This window comes from Zeugodacus cucurbitae, chromosome 5 (assembly GCF_028554725.1).
Source record: "Zeugodacus cucurbitae isolate PBARC_wt_2022May chromosome 5, idZeuCucr1.2, whole genome shotgun sequence".
In the NCBI taxonomy this organism is placed as follows: Eukaryota; Metazoa; Arthropoda; class Insecta; order Diptera; family Tephritidae; genus Zeugodacus; species Zeugodacus cucurbitae.
The window spans coordinates 26,536,323-26,554,003 of record NC_071670.1 but is presented as its reverse complement, the minus strand read 5'-3'; the positions used below and the strand labels follow the sequence as shown (position 1 = coordinate 26,554,003).

The 17,681-nt window shown below is 31.8% G+C and overlaps 1 protein-coding gene across 22 annotated transcripts in view; it reads left to right on the top strand.

Moving 5' to 3' along the window:
- Window positions 1-17,681, top strand: part of LOC105219110 (small conductance calcium-activated potassium channel protein) — a 174,897-nt gene that overhangs the window by 56,174 nt on the left and 101,042 nt on the right. For 13 of the 22 annotated variants that reach the window (XR_008471331.1, XR_008471330.1, XM_054231449.1 and 10 more), the window contains 3 exons: window positions 378-523; window positions 13,347-13,566; window positions 14,692-14,793. Coding sequence is in view for 20 of the 22 variants with exons in the window: in XM_054231449.1 (XP_054087424.1) it covers window positions 378-523; window positions 13,347-13,566; window positions 14,692-14,793 (468 nt within the window). In the remaining 2 variants the exon portion in view is untranslated. The remainder of the gene's footprint in view (window positions 1-377; window positions 524-13,346; window positions 13,567-14,691; window positions 14,794-17,681) is intronic. The other 9 variants (XM_029044776.2, XM_011195044.3, XM_029044775.2 and 6 more) reach the window with 3 other exon arrangements.

Here is a 17,681-nt window from a genome sequence, read left to right as displayed (position 1 = left end):
TTCCAACAATATCTATAACCCATTAATCCTTTTAAATATGTGTGTAATAAATAATAGGGATTATAATTTGTCCGGTTACTATTGAACTGAACATACCTAATTGTTTCTAATTATTTCAATCACTACGGATAATGTGAATACTAGTTCACGTAAATATTCACCTTACTCGGGTATTTACCTGGCACAGCACATTCGAATTTTTAGCTTGTGTTAATCACGAAAGTAGTTATAAGTTGTATTGTATGCACATGTTAAAATAACTGTAATATTAATATGAATGAAAACAATTTGAAGTAAGAGAGCAAACACATTCTATATTTTATTGCATGTCCATTTTTAATGATACGTCGGCTACATTTGTTTTGGTGATTCAAAAGCTCCGCAAACCAGCATCCACTCTTTCAATTCCTGGCTCGATGAAAACACCTTCTATAGCGAATCGGGAACAGAACTCATCGGGATGCAACGAAGAAGCAGCCGAGGCACTTGTGGGTATCCACTCCGATTACCCAAGGTATGAAATGTATGTATACCCAAAATCCCTTCATGAACCGTATTTATATCTCATATCTTGTAAAGTATTATCTAGTATCTAGTATATATATTAAATGCCCACCACCCTTTTATAGTAAAAAGTTTTTTAACAATCACATCTTATAACTCTGCAACCAATAAAGATAGAAATATAGTAAACATGAAAACATATTAAAACAAGTAAGGAAAGGCTAAGTTCGGGTGTAACAGAACCTTTTATACTCTCGCAATTTATTGAAGAAATTTTATTAAGATAACGCACAAATTTACCCATAAATTCGGCATAAAGTTTAATAGAATAACGAAAATCGTCATATATAGATATGAAGGCTGAGGTAATTCCTGAATCGATTTCATTCAATTTCACCAGCAAGGGATACTATATCCAATATTATACGCTCACTTAATTTTGCTAAGATATATCACATATTAACCAATACATATATGCGAAATAAAGCCCAACGAATTTTTGAAAAACCTATGATTAGGTATATGGGAGCTAGTGGATGATATTTTTGAAAAACCTATAATTATGTATATGGGAGCTAGGAGATGTTGTGACCCGATTTTAATAATTTTTGGAACAGAGACACACTATTGGAAGAAAACAATTTCCTCTGAATTACATTAAATTAGCTGAGTCATTTACCCATATTTTCGGTTAAAATTTAACTTTGGCGCTGAGCTCAACATGTTCGATATCTGGGGCCTTGAAAAGTTATAGTCCGTTTTCGACAATTTTTTCACAGGTGATGCCACAGGTCATATACTGTATTTGTGTAAAGTTTTATTTCGCTATCATCATTGGTTCCTAATGTATATATTATAAAGTGAAGGATTCAGATGGAATTCAAAATTGAGTTATAAAGAAAGTAGTCGTGGTTGTGAACCGATTTCATTCATTTTCCACACATGTCATCAGGGTGCCAATGAAATATTATATACCGAATTGAAATCTGTCGAGTAGTTCCTGAGATATGATTTTTGACCCATAAGTGGGCGATGCCACGCCCATTTTCCATTTTGTAAAAAGATCTGAGTGCAGCTTCCTTCTGCTATCATTTCTGTGAAATTTTGAGTTTCTGACGTTTCTCGTTAGTGAGTTAACGTACTTTTAGTAATTTTCAACATAACCTTTGTATGGGAGGTGGGCGTGGTTATTAATCGATTTCTTTCAATTTTGGACTGTATAAGGAAACGGCTAAAAGAAACGACTGCAAAAAGTTTGGTTTATATAGCTTTATTGGTTTGAAAGATATATACAAAAAGCATATTTGGGGGCGGGGTCACGCCCACTTTTCCAAAAAAATTTAAAAATTAAATTAAGGGAGCGTATAATCTTCCATACATAGTATCTTGGTGGTGAAAAGGAGTGAAATCGGTTTAGGAATTACCTCAGTCCCCATATACTATTTATGATGATTTTCGTTATTCTATTGAACTTTATACCGAATATATGGGTCGACTTGTGTTATCTTTATAAAATTACATCAATAAATTGCGAGAGTATAAAATGTTCGGTTACACCCGAACTTAGCCCTTCCTTACTTGTTTATCTTAAATAAGGCACACATAGCCTTAGTGAGTGCATACATAGTGCTTTTATTTATTTATTTTTCTTTTTTTTAACAACTGAATAAAATAGAAAATGGAACAGATTAACAGACTTTTTAACCCTTATGTTAATAACCGGGTACCCGGGTGTCTACCACGATGTATTAGTATGAATAACTTAAAAATAAAATAATATTCAACCTTAAGATGTAGGATTGTCGTTATTCAACTCGAAAGCTAAACTCGTATTGTGAGTGAACTTTCATGTTTTACTTTCTTACTTTCTTACTTTCTTACTTTCCATGACTATCTTTTTAGTGAATTACCGCATCACTTGAATATTCGCTGTGCATTGTTTTTCCATGTATAATATCAGTTTTCACTAAATTTGATACGTTTTGTTGCTTTTCCCTACTAATAACTTATAATCAGGGACATTCTAATATCCTTAGCAAATTCCCGTTTCTACCCAATACCATGGATTTCCGAAATCCATTAGAGCTAAATCTAAATAAAGCCCTCAATATTGCCATCCCCATTAGAGAGATGTGGGACAAATGCGAGATAGACAAGATAACAGAAATAACTATCTATACGGACGGATCAAAATTAGATAAACTAGTGGGAGTCTCTTTTCAGAAAAAATAGATACCAGAATAGCCTTCCGACTAGTAGACAGCGTCTTTCAAGCAGAGATTACTGCAACAAAAGAAAGCATCCTCACCATGATAAAGAGGGTGCTTACGACGAGAAACATACATACATACATATGTATGTATATATTTTTACAGACAGCCAAGCGGCTTTGAAATCAATTAAGACCCTAAGGATATTATTATTATTATTATTAACCCAAACGATTACCCTCCTCCCGCCCAACCGACGCGTGGGGCGCAGTCCGCATACGAGCGGAATTTGCCGAGTCTAGAAAGGCAAGAGATTTTTAAGCGTCCGGTTCTCAAACTGCTCAGCTACAGAAAGAAACATTTCAACAGCTGAGATTTAAAAATTTATAAAAACAAAAAGTTAAAAATTTCTGAATATTATTTATTAAGAGAAGACAAAATAGTTTTTTTGATGCTAAATATTGAGTCAGATGGATCAAATGTGCTGGAATGCGAATTAAAATCATGACATATTCGGCAGAATGGTTCATTTAACTCAAAATTTGTTCTAGAAGATTTTAGAAATAATGGTCTAAACTGCCTGGATGAACGCAATGGGACATTAAACTTAATATCAGACAAAAGGAATGAACTACAAACTAAACCATTCAGAAGTTTTACTAGAAAAATTATACCTAGCATTTCTCTGCGACTAGTGAGTGTGGGAAGATTTATAAGTTTTAAACGACTAGTATACGGGGGAAGATTCAATCTTGAATCCCAATGTAAGTGGCCTAAAGCAAAAAGTAAAAATTGTTTTTGAACGGACTCAAGCTTATCAGAATGGGATTGATAGCTAGGATTCCATACCACAGAACCATACTCCAATATAGGCCTTACCAATGTTGTAAAAAGAATTTTAGTAATATACGGATCACTAAATTCTTTAGACCAACGTTTAACAAAGCTAAGAGCACCTTTAGCTTTTAAGACAATTGAATTTACATGAGAATTAAAATTTAGTTTAGGGTCCATATTAACTCCTAAATCAACAAAGCTAAAAACTTGCTCTAAACTGAAGTTATTTATTACATAGGGGGAAAGATCAACAGTTCTACGGGAAAAGCACATCGTTTTACATTTTTTAAGATTCAGTGGCATATCATTTTTGTGACACCAAGTAACTAAATTATTTAAATCCGATTGCAACTCAGTCCTTTCATTATGAGAAGTATATGATTTAAAAAGTTTTACATCATCCGCATATAATAAAATTTCTGAAAACTTAATTACTGAAGGTATATCATTGATGAACAACAAGAACAGAATCGGGCCGAGATGACTACCCTGTGGAACCCCTGAAGTGACACTAATTGAATCGGATAATGTATTATTAAATAAAACTTGTTGTTTTCTGTTAGTAAGATATGAGGATACCCATTCAAGAAGTCTTGGTTGAAAACCAAGAAGATTCAGTTTTTGCAAAAGAATTGAGTGGTTTACTCTATCGAATGCTTTACTAAAGTCTGTATATATAACATCAGTATTCTTATTATCCCTAAAACCCATTGACACATGGTTTACAAATTCAAGCAAGTTAGTTACTGTAGATTTCCCTTTACAAAATCCATGCTGAGAGAATGAAATTAAAGGAGAGATTAAGAAAGTTATTTGGTCAGTGACAATAGCTTCAAAAAGTTTGGGTATAGCTGACATTTTAGCTATCCCCCTATAGTTCTCAACAGATGATCTAACTCCACTTTTATGCAAAGGTAATATAAAAGAGTTTTTCCACATTGACGGAAAAATACCTTGTTTAAGAGATAGGTTAAAAAGCTTAGTTAAGGGCAGATAGATATATTTTGCGCAATTTTTAAGAAAGCTTGAGGGAATCATATCAGGGCCATATTTAAACGAATCTTTTAACATAACTAAATAATTTAAGACATCTGTTTCAGAAATAATTGGTGTATTAATTACAGTACTCGGACATAACACTTGATGATATGGCACATTCATAGGGTAGTTTGAACAATAATTGGATTTGAAGAATTCTGCAAACATATTAGAAATAATATAATTGTCACATGACATTGTTGATTTATATTTCATCGCGGACGGAAAATTTGAAATCCTGCGTTTGGAGTTAACGAAACCATAAAACAATTTCGGATTACGAATAATATTATTTTTTACTTTGATTATGTAGTTTTTATAACATTTTTTGTTAAGTTCTTCAAACTGACGACGCAATTTAGAATATTTTAAATAGTCAACAAGAGCTCCAGTTCTTTTATAAAGTTTAAAAGCACGAGCTTTTTTATTTTTTAATTTACATAGCTCATTCGAATACCACAAATTTGAACTTTTTCTTTTGATAATAAAACATTTCGGAACAAATCTTTCAAAAATATTAAAAATTGTTTCATTAAAATGTGATACATTTAATTCAATATTACCACTATAATCAGGCCAAGTCAATTTAGAAAGTTCACAATTAATCTTTTTGAAGTTAGCTTTCGCAAAGTTGAACCGAGAACAAAGGTCCTGTTTGTTGCATACAAGTAATTCGTCTATGATTTCGATATTAATTTCCAAGGCAGGGTGATAAGAGTCCTCTGGCAAAACTAAAGGATCAGATCGGACCACAGAAACTGTTGAAGTATTATCAACATAGACCAAATCTAAGAATTTACCAAACTTGTTCGGAATTAAGTTAATTTGGTTAAGACCCATCCCCGACATTTCTTCCAAAAACTCATTAAAGCTTAAACGAGTGCAAAAAGGGGTAATGCAATCGTCAACAGATTTCCAAGATACACACGGTAAATTGAAATTGCCTAGAACAATTATGTAATCAGTATTCTTAGCAATTGAAAAAACATTATTTATTAAAGAAACATGCTGCGTATATACAGATAAGTCCGATTGAGGCGGAATATAAGATAAAGTTAGATAAATAGAACATTTATTAATACAAATTCGTATGCACTTAAATTCAATAAAGTCCGCATGAGGAACTTCTACTTCTTCAGATGGAATTGAAGAATGCACAGCAAATAGTACACCCCCCCCCCGACTCTGTTCAGTCGATCGCATCTAAAGATTTGAAATTCACTATTTAATATTTCGTTATCAAAGATATGAGGTTTAAGCCAAGTTTCAGTAAAAGCAATGACTTTAAAATTACAATTAGTGCTGTTCAAATACAATTCTTTTAATTTTGTATTTAAACCCCTTACATTTTGATAGTGAATTTGTAATGAATTTTTTATAATTAGTTTTTTGAATCCGCGGCATTTTTTGGAATATGAGCAATTACAGTTTGTTTTTGTTGCTTTTGCTCGAATTCGCGCACGAAAGCTCCAGGTGGCCAAAATTATTCATCAAGTAGCAATTGAAAATTAACAGCTGAAACGCCAATCTTGAAAGAAGATATGTTTCTTTCGTATTTAAAGTTAAATTTTCTGACATCAATATCAATATCGTTAATTTTTAATTTCGACGAGATTTAAAACTTTATATCTTCGATTGTGGTATCCTCTAAGATAGTAAAGGAATGTCATGACTTATTAAAGGAACTGACTACATGATAAACCTACAATGTGTTCCTGGACAAAGCGATATCCCAGGTAACCTGGACACTAGCAGGCAAAAGTAGCCCGATTGGAATAAAGGTCGTACGTACCGGCTATTGAAATTGAAAAATAATGACATAAGAAATATAGTAGGAGTGCAAACAGGTCATTGTCTGATAGAACGACACACCGAAAGACTGTGTATACCATACAATGACACATGTAGTAATTTTCAACATAACCTTTGCATAGGAGGTGGGCGTGTTTATTATACGATTTCAACTAGTTTCATGGTGTATGATGGAGTACGTAAGGGAAACAACTGCAGAAAGTTCGATTTATATAGCTTTACCTATTTGGGAGCGGAGCCACCCCCACTTTCCCAAAAAAATTACATCCAAATATGCCCCTTCCAAAGTGCGATCCATTGTGTTAAATATATTATTATATACTTATACTTTCATAGGTTTATTAATGGCTTCGTTATGGCACTTTATATGTTTTCGGTTTTTCCGATTTTGTGAGCATGGTAGCGGTCCGATTTCGCACATTTTCAATACCAACCGTCCCATGGTGCTAAGGAATGGTACAAGGTCGTATTCAAATTGTGTGTGTGATGTTTCGTTTGACAAAACTGAACATTTTCTGTCTTGCGTGAACAAATTCGACAGTGGATGGCAGTGTTCGCACGAACATCCATATAAATTTTTTTGTAAGAATAAAAACGATGGCATGTTTGTTCGTTTCTACACATGTTTGCAAGAAATGCTTGTACTCGCTGATAAGCAAATTAAAATTCTTTTTTGACGCACAGTTAGGGATGCAAACATCGTGAAATGAAACATCGATGGCTCGATGTATCGATGTTTCTTCAAAACCCATCGAAATCAAAAACATCGGCCATTAAAACATCGATACATCGAAACATCGATGTATTTTTGAACTTTTTTAACTTATTTTAAATTTAGTGTGAAAAGCTAAGGGATACAGAAGCAGAAGCATAAATAAATGAAATGTAGTACGTCTTAAGTTGATACATATTATTTCACTTAGCATTATATGTCTGTTAAAGTTTTTTTCTCGATAAATACCAGAATTTCAAAACAACGACATGAAAAGTTTTTTCACTGTCATTTCTTTTCGATTTTACTTCTGCGTGATAGGTGCCCTTGGTGATAGGTGGCCTGCGTTTAGAAAACAGTCCTTTACTCGGCACTGAAGTGGCCACAATGTGTAAATATTAATCAGCATATTTATACAACTCCGGAAACACAGTATTCATGTCAACCCAAACTCTATTAGCTTCTGATTGGTAGGGGTAACAGTCGAGATACACTATCTCTTCAACCTTCCGTCACTGTAATTGTAGATACATTTTACAGCTTACATTTCACCTTTTGGTGGACCAAATGTTTATTCTGGTTCCAAATATCAAACGAGTATTCTGTTTCACACTCATTCGAAGATTCCGTTAAATCGGCGCGATTCTTTGAATTTCTTATGAAACAAAAAAAGTATTTCTTTTAGCCATAGCATCTTTAAAATGCAGTAATTTGAATCTCTGATCTAACGCAGTAGCCTACGCCAGAATTAAATTGTATAAATAAATCATAATCTCCGTATTTTACAAAAATCGAATTCCAATGTAATAAAACGTATCCAAATAGAGGGTTTCGAGTTAATACCCGAAAAAGTGTGAAAGTGTGAAGTCAAATTTTTATATAAAACATCGACATAAAACATCGTTGAAAGTGACATCGATGCATCGATGTTTTTAGTTTCGAGACATCGATGGCTAACATCGATGCTTTTTAACGAAAACATCGATGTTTCAAAAGCATCGATACGTCGTTTGCATCCCTACGCACAGTTCGACAAAAAATGTATCCGAACTTGTTACACTCTCGCAAGAAAAACCATTTGGCAAGCATTAAATTAAACAGATAAGGAATGGCTAAGTCTGGTGGATTCGAACATTTTGTATTATTAATTGGCAATAACCGAAAACATATAAAGAGATATAACTAAGCCATAAATGAAGGTATGAAAGTATAATTTGGTATGAAGGGGCATATTTGGATGTAATTTTTTTGGTGAAGTAGGAGTGGCCTCGCCCCCTAATAATTTTTTTGTACATATCTCGTAAACTACTAAAGCTATATCAAGGAAACTTTCTAGAGTCGTTTCTTTTAGCTACTACCTTATACAGTCCAAAAATGGAGAAAATCGGATTATAACCACACCCACCCCCCATACAAAGGTTATATTGAAAACTACTGAAAATGCTTTAACTCAGCAATGAAAACAACCAGAAACCTTAAATTTCATTACAAAGATGGTACAGAAAAACTGTACTCAAAATGGTTTACAAAATTTTAAAAGGGCGTGGTTCCGCCCAATGATATGTTATGAAAATAGTCCAAATCGGTTCACAACCACGTCTTCTTCCCATATACCCGAACTGTGAAGTATACTTTATACTATATACATATATTCCGAATATGTGAGTCAAATTATTTGTTATATTAATAAATATAACTTAACCCTTCCTAACTTGTTATTTTAATTTTTGTCACCAGAAATTTAAGCCGTTTAAATAGGTTTGGCAGATCACTTGAGATCAGCGGAATCCTCGGTATATGAGCTAGTTGAACAGCTGCTGGGCCGGTGATAATGGTTGCCATAATTAAATTGTCATTCAATTCCTTAACTTTTTGAATTATTATATTGTTTATTTTGTTGACACTATCATTCCTGGGTGACAATATTGCCCTAGAACACAACCAATGAAAGTCCTTTTCGTGTAAATTCCGAACGAATGTTTATAGTTATATTTTATTGAGAATTATTGTCATATGATAGATATTTTTTATTGAAATAGGTACTCTCAAATAAATCAATGAACATTCTGGAAAAATTATTGAAATCTGTATTCTGTAATAATCATAAAAGATAAAATATGTCTGCATTAAAAATGCAGTACTTCGAATAAATAACAATAATCCTACACTTTTTTCATGCTCTTCAAATTTTAAAAAGGTTCAAGAGCTTGAACATGAGCAGAAATATCAAGATATCAAATGCCCCTATAAAGAATTTCCCAACTGCAATAGCAATTGATTTGACAGTTGATATGCTATAAACTGTTGCTTGTCGAGTTGCCCCGTTATAATGCCATCTAACTGATCGGCGTGAGCGGCGACCACGCGACAGTCTTCAAATAACTTAAATTTTTAAACTCGTGGTATCAGTCTTATATATGAAGTAATTTATTTTGATAAGGATTAATACCAAAGTTAAATAAAGCAGCTTTTATAACGGTGGTATTTAAATGTATTTTTGTAATAAAAAATCATTATTTTTACATAACTATAATAGTTAGACATATGTTGTCGCGTTTTTTTTTTGTAGATTTTGATATCTTATTTAATATGATAGGACATAGTTTTGTTCTATGCTAATGCTACGAAAGACGTTTTAGGGCACTTTTTTACACCTTGGATTACGTTAGTTAAGTTTTAATAGTTTTTGAGTTTATTCATTACAAACATTTTATTTCTTTATAATATTTGTATACATTTACATACAATATCGGGCATATGAGGGAAAAACCGACCAGAGACCCACTTTTATAAGAAACTCATCTCATTTGAATGTAGGCATGGTTATGAACCGATTGGGATGCTAAAAAATGTTATGAATTGAATTTTATTGAAATTGGTGGTTTCTGAGATATGGTGATGGACCCATAAGTGGACGGCCCCGCGCGCATCATAGATTGTTTCTACCAATATTAGTGCAGGTTTTCTGTATTTAATTTAAGGTTTCAGTTTTTGCTTACAGAATTAAAGTAGAAGTTTTCAACATAATCATTATATAGGAGGTAGGTATACAAAGTAAAGGAAATGACTGCAAAAACTTGGATATTTAGAGGTATTTATAGATGGGGCCACTCCCATTTTGCCTAAAAATATTTCATCCAAATATGCCCCTCCCTTGTATGTAAAAAAAAATTTACTTTCATAACATTATTTATTGCTTTGTTATAGCATTTTATAGTTTCAGGAAACATGTAAACCAAGTTGCATCTAGATATGTACATATGTATATGAATCAAGTTATCGCTTGCACGGACAAACATCCGGAATTCAACAAGTCATCCTGATCAATTTTTATACTCGCGCAACAAAAGTTGCTTAGAGAGTATTATAGTTTTGTCCACATAACGGTTGTTTGTAAGTCCTAAAACTAAACGAGTTAGATATAAGGATATATATACCAAAGTGATCAGGGTGACGAGTAAAGTTCAAATCCGGAAATTCAGATATCTTAATGAAACTTGGATCACGTGTTCCTTGGCACCATAAGAAGGTTAAGTTCGAAGATGGGCGGAAGCGGACCACTGCCACGCCCACAAAATGGCGATAACCGAAAACACATAAAGAGCTATAACTAAGCCATAAAAAACGCTATGAAAGTTAAATTTGGTACAAACGATTGTTCTAGGAAGGGGTATAATTGGATGTAATTATGTTGGGAAAGTGGGCGTGGTCCTGCCCCCTACTAAGTTTTTTGTACATATCTCGTAAACTACTAAAGCTATATTAACGAAATCAGGAGTCGTTTTTTTCAGGCATTTCCTTATATAGTCCAAAAATGGAGTAAATAGGAGGATTATAACCACGATTATAAACTACTAAAAATGCTTTAATTCAGTAGGGAAAACCAACTGAAACCTAAAATTTCATTATAAAGAAGGTACAGAAGAGGTGTACTCAAAATGGTATGCAAAATAATATTTCCCTTGCATCGCAATTTTATGTTATGAAAATAGTCCAAATCGGTTCACAACCACGCCTACTTCCAATACTAGTGAAGATATCGGAACAGAACTTTGCACAAATACTACATTTATAGTGTGGCATAGCCCTTCTAAAAATCTTCGAAATCGGACCATAAATTTTCAAGGCACCATATATCGAAAAAGATTTTTTTACCGGAAATATAGGTGAGTCTCTCAGATATTTTGAAGAAATTCATAGGGAATATCTTTCATTTAATAATATGTCTCCGTGTCTAAAATACGGGTCATAACTTCACCTAACTTCTACCATATAATATTAGGGTTTCCAACTTTCAATGGACTTTATACCATATATATGACAAATATGTGGGTCAAATTGTGTGCTATATTAATAAAATTAAATAAATAAATTACGAGAGTATAAAATAAATAAATAAAACTTAGCCCTTCCTTACTTGTTTATACATATATCTATCCTAATTTCAGATATATAACTATGTTATGGTACATAGGGCATATCTTTCTCCAATGGAATTTAATTACTGATCAGGGTCACTAATATTGCTCTTTCCATGATATTTTGCTAATGACAAGTCGTAACTTGAATTGGGCAAAACAGGACAGGTTTTAGTTTTAAAAAATATCGTTTTGAAGTTAAATTGTATAATTATTCCAATCCCATTCAATTGAAGTTTCCAAAATAAAATGTAGTTTTAAAACATATTATTTGGAATAAGTCCAATAATTTCTTCGTAGTCGTTCATTCCTGTCAACACTTTTCATAACCATTCATTTGATTTCTTGAGGATTGGCATATTTTCAATTAAAATGCAGAACTCTGGACAAAATCCTTATTACTATAAAAAGATTATAATATTTTACCGTTTATATTTGACAAATCGTTTATAATTACGTTAGAGATCGATAAATTAAGTATAATTTGAAACTATTTAGAATTGCTGTACCGATAGTTCACAAATTTTAGTTGCATATTCTATGTGGGTTCATAATTGTCCTGGAAAAATACTAGTTTTTTGCTAAAATGGGCACATCTATAATAATATAAATGACCTTACGAGAGCGTCATATCAAGAATAAATTTTAATGATATTTGGTTCCTGATTTTAATTGTAGTATAATAATTTAAATATAAAAAAAGTAAGGAAGGGCTAAGTTCGGGTGTAACCGGACATTTTATACTCTCGCAAATTTATGGATTCAATTTTATTACACACAACACACTATGTGGGCGCTAGGGGAAGTTATAACCCGATTTTAATAATTTTCGATACAGAGACACACTATTGGAAGAAAAATATTCGCTTTGAATTACACTAAAATATCTGAGAGATTTACCGATATTTTCAGTAAAAAATTACCCTTAGGCACTTAGTTCCTTATGTTCGATATCCGGGGCCTTGAAAGGTTATATTCCGATTTCGACAATTTTTCCACAAGTGATGCCACAGCTCAAATACAGTTTTTGTGTAAACGAAATTCGGTCCATAAAATGTTTTTGTCATCCCAATAGTCATATATGTATGAATTGCTATAAAGGATCATTGCATTGTCATAGTAAATTTACTAGTCAATTTACTACTTTGTAATGACACTCGATTACTCATTAAAAAATTAATGAAAAGCATTATAGAAGCAACTATTTTGAATGACAAGTTTCGAGTCGAAAATGTATTGCTGCCACGACGTCATTTTCCAATTAGATTGGCATTTGCAATGGCCATCAATAAGTCGCAAGTGTGTTTGTGACTTAGTTTTGGTAACACCATGCTTTTTCCATGAACAATGTATGTAGTGTGTTCTCGCGTGGGAAAACCACACAGTTTTTTTGTATTGGCTAAAGACGAACTGACTAAAAATTTTGTACATTCCATGGCGTTGAGCGATTAATCTTCGTGTAATTTGTAATTGCCATAATTAGTATGTAGTAGAAATGTAAATAAGATTTTCGATTTATAGATTATTATAGATATGTATATCAAGAAATTTGTCACTTTAATAAATAGTAATTTATTAACTTAATTATGATATACTTCAATTGTCTACAATGCTTCATTTTTCTTTTAAATATAATGATATCCCCACACGCTTTAGTGTTTGTTATATTTTTTAAATATTTCATACTAAAATATTTCTATAAATTATGTATATGGCAAAACAATGCTTGCGCGCCAGCTAAATAGCTATTATTAATATATGTACATATATACTTCTTCTGTAATATTAAATAACAGTTAAATTTTATTACTCAAGGTATATGGAGGAACGAGCGCTTACTGGCGGTAATACATCCAGAAAGCCGTCAACGATTTCAGCAAAGCACAAACCTAATGTTGGATATAGACTTGGTAAAAGAAAAGCTCTATTTGAGAAAAGGAAACGCATTAGTGATTATGCATTGGTAATGGGCATGTTCGGTATAATCGTTATGGTGATTGAAAATGAATTAAGCAGTGCTGGTGTTTATACAAAGGTAAGTGTTAATAAAAATATTATTTTATACCCTAGCAACATGTTGCACAGAGTATAATAGCTGTATTCCCATTTGTTTGTAGCATCTAAAACCAAATGAGTAAATATAATGTTACATATATGAAAGCGATCAGAATTCCGGATGTCTATCTGTTCGCCTGTCTGTCCGTGAAAACGACAACTTGACTATAAATTAGAAATGTTTACAAAACTTATTATACTTACATTGTAAATCTTGTGTAAAATCTATTTATATACATAGTATACGAGTATATAATAATTTTTATACTCTCGCAACAAAGTTGCTAGAGAGTATTATAGTTTTGTTCACATAACATTTGTTTGTAACACCCAAAACTAAACGAGTTTGATATAGGGTTATATATACCAAAGTGATCAGGGTAAAGTGTCATAACTAAGCCATAAAGCTATGGAAATAAAATTTGGTATGAAGGATCGCACTATGAAGGGGCATATTTGTATGTAATTTTTTTGGGGAGGTGGGCATGGCCCCGCCCCTAAATAGGTTTTTTGTACATATCTCGGAAACCAATAGAGCTATATAAACCAAACTTTCTGCAGTCGTTTTTTTAGCTACTTCTTAATACAGTCCAAAAATTAAAGAAATCGGATAATAACCACGCCCACCTCCCATACAAAGATTAGGTTGAAAATTGCTAAAAGTGGGTTAACTCACTAACGAAAAATCGGCGAAATCGGACCATAGGTTTTTAAGGTCCCATACATCGAACACGAGGACCTCGGTGCTTTTAAAATAATATTATGGTTTCCAACTTTCAATGGACTTTATACAATATATATGACGAATATGTGGGAATATAATATAAATAAAGTTAAATAAATAAATTGCGAGAGTATAAAATGTTCGGTTACACCCGAACTTAGCCCTTCCTTACTTGTTTTTTAGTCGTTTTAGATATTTGAAAAATGCATATGCATAGATCATGATTGTTCACAATTCGTAACGTTGTATAATAGTTTTTCATTGTATCGTTAGTATATGAAGGCTATAGGTATTGTATTATTTACTGTATATATTATATATATTTATTAAAACTGCATAGTTTTAACATGTGTAAATAATAATTCTTTTTTACTTTTTCAGGCTTCGTTTTACTCGACGGCGTTAAAAACGTTAATATCTGTTTCGACTGTGATTCTTTTAGGTCTTATTATAGCTTACCATGCTTTGGAAGTGCAGGTGAGAGTGAGTGCAAATTTAAATTCCTTTTCAGATGTTACAATCAGCGTCCTCAGCATCATTGTCCTCGTAGATATGTAATTCATGCATGTGATACTGATGTTTTAGCACATAGGGCATAAATATTATTGTTTGTCACCAGCTTGCACTATTTCCTTTTTTTATCGTTATCAATGAATAAATTTACATATATAAGTGAGAATACATGCTATATAACTTCATCGTCAACTTTTACGGTTCGATGGGTTGATATTTCATAATTTAAACGAAACTATAAATATGACAAAAAATCTTTACAAACCTTTTAGATTAGGTTAATCATGGATATTTTAAGATGAAATTCTCGCCAATTATTCTAAAAAATTTTTTAAAAATTAATAAAAAAAACTACTTTAATAATCAAACAGCCCACAAAAGCTGCACAGAATGGAAGCAATGCAAAAAAACAACAAAATGCTTTGATAATTTTAATATAATATAATGCATATTTAGTCCTTTAAATTAAATTTCAAAACAAATAAAAGGTAGCATTTACCCGAATCAACAAATGTTAATAAGTGCATAAGTGGTACATATGTAATTTAGCCAACGTAATATTACATTTTATTTAATTAATTTATTTAACAATTTTCGGTACACGATATCTTTTTTCTAAAAGTCCTGTTATTGACGCAAATTGTATCCTTTTTAAACTTTTCTAACTGCTTATTCCAAATTGATTTCGTAGATACCAACTTCCTTGATAACACACGGTCATCAAATATTCGTTTATATAATATAAAATATAAAAATTAATTGTATTACTCCTTATACAAACTATTACTATTACATTTAAAACCATAAGGATATAAACTAATTGTGTTCTATTATTCTTATCCCAAGTATACACATTTCACCACTCCTAAATACTGGTGTTATGCTTCATATTCATTCTGGTCCTCAGCCAATATTACTTTCACAGTCGATGGCTTCGTTGGAATGCTTTATGTGCGTTCTATTAAGAAATATAAATTGTTAAGAAAGTGTTGATTTAAGTCTAAACTCAATTACGAGGAATGTCCTTTAGCCGTCGTTTTTAAAAACATTGTGTTAAGTCCGATTGAATATACTTGGAAACGTACACTTTGAGTACAGAACGCAGATTGATTGTGACCCGATTTTCCAAACAAAATTGCATTCTAATATGACCCTCCCTGTTCTGATACTCTGTATTTGATTAGTTTTAGGTATTACAACCGTTAAGCAACATATTGCGAGAATTTAAAAAAGGTTACATTTTGGGTACGAAATTCTTCGAAAATTAAATTTTGAAATGCTTTGATATTTGCTTTGGATCACGTCACGCTTTTGTACTAATTGTTTCCTTTCCCTTCCTTTTGTTCATGATATCATAAACTAATGTACATTCCTGTGAGTTGTACCACAAAAAAAGATATGCAGTATTTGTAATCTCGGTTTCTATCGTTCTTATTTTTAAGGGTAAGGATCAAGAACACTTGGTTGAACAAAATATTTAAATAATCGTAATAAAGTATACAACTTCTAGATATTTTACTGTGCTATATATACCAATGGGGTCTATAAATCATATAAATTTTTGTTGAAAATATACAAGTTACACAATCATAATAATATTCTATTCCATTCCACAATAGAAAAATACAATTATTGGCTTAGAAACAATCGAACATATCTTAGTTCTAAGGAGGTACAGAAAACAGACATCAGGCCAGAAAACAATTATCGATATACAACAGTACATATACGTACAGTCACAATTTCTTTTAACTGATTTATTATAATTTGTATTTAATGTAAACGTTTCAAATTCATTTAGTAAACCATTTGCTAATTCATATTTGCGTTTCTATGGTATAATTTCTAGAATCCATTCATAATATTAATGTAAATCCTTTATATATTTCTAATACTGACCTTTTATTATACTATACTTTGCAGAATTCAGTAAGTAAATATAAAAGTTTTGTAATATTTGTGAGTAAGTTCTTGATGGTAGTTTAGTTGAAGCTTCATATAATATGTCATAGTCCCTATGATGCATATACAAGTACAAGTATATAAATCCAGTAATTATAATCATACTTGATCGTAAGTACACACATTTACATACATATGCACATGGCTCGTCCTAGCCATACAGTAAAATTAACTAACTTACAGTCCAACTTGTCAGTTATCTATCTTTAGTTGATAAACTACTGCTCTATTACATAACGACATCGTACGAGTTGCAAATTCCCCAGATTTTGGTCGGATATATTTATATCTGACTCATACTATTACAAAACGGAAAATACATACATATATAGACATATCTAATTCGAACATGATTTCTTCACCAGTGATTTAAAAAAATGTCGTTTTGTGTTTGCAATCAGTAGAAATTTTTTTACAAATAAAAATAAATCAATAAATGAAATGAAAACTTCAATATTAATAATTATTTGTTTTATAATTGCAATAAGTACTCGTATTTGATGCTATTTTGAAATTATGATCATAATTTCTAAATTTAGCTATATAAATACAAATATTACTTTTTAGTAAGGAAACTGAACTCAAATATGGGAAAATGATATTCCACTCATTAACGAAAATGCTTTAACTTTAATGACTGACTGACCAAAGTTAAGATATCTATAATGTAGTTATGATTGTGGCTCCAGTTTTAGAATTGATGTTTAAGTGAATTCATTCAGATTGATACACTTACGTGCGTATTATAGACATATGAATGTATCTAAATAGATATTATTTTAGCCCCATGTGTTTAAATGTCGAATTTTAATGAGCGGTGTCAAATATAAAAATGTATGTGTATGTGTACATATGTATGAGCTTACGTAGGACAACTTACATGTACTTATGTATGT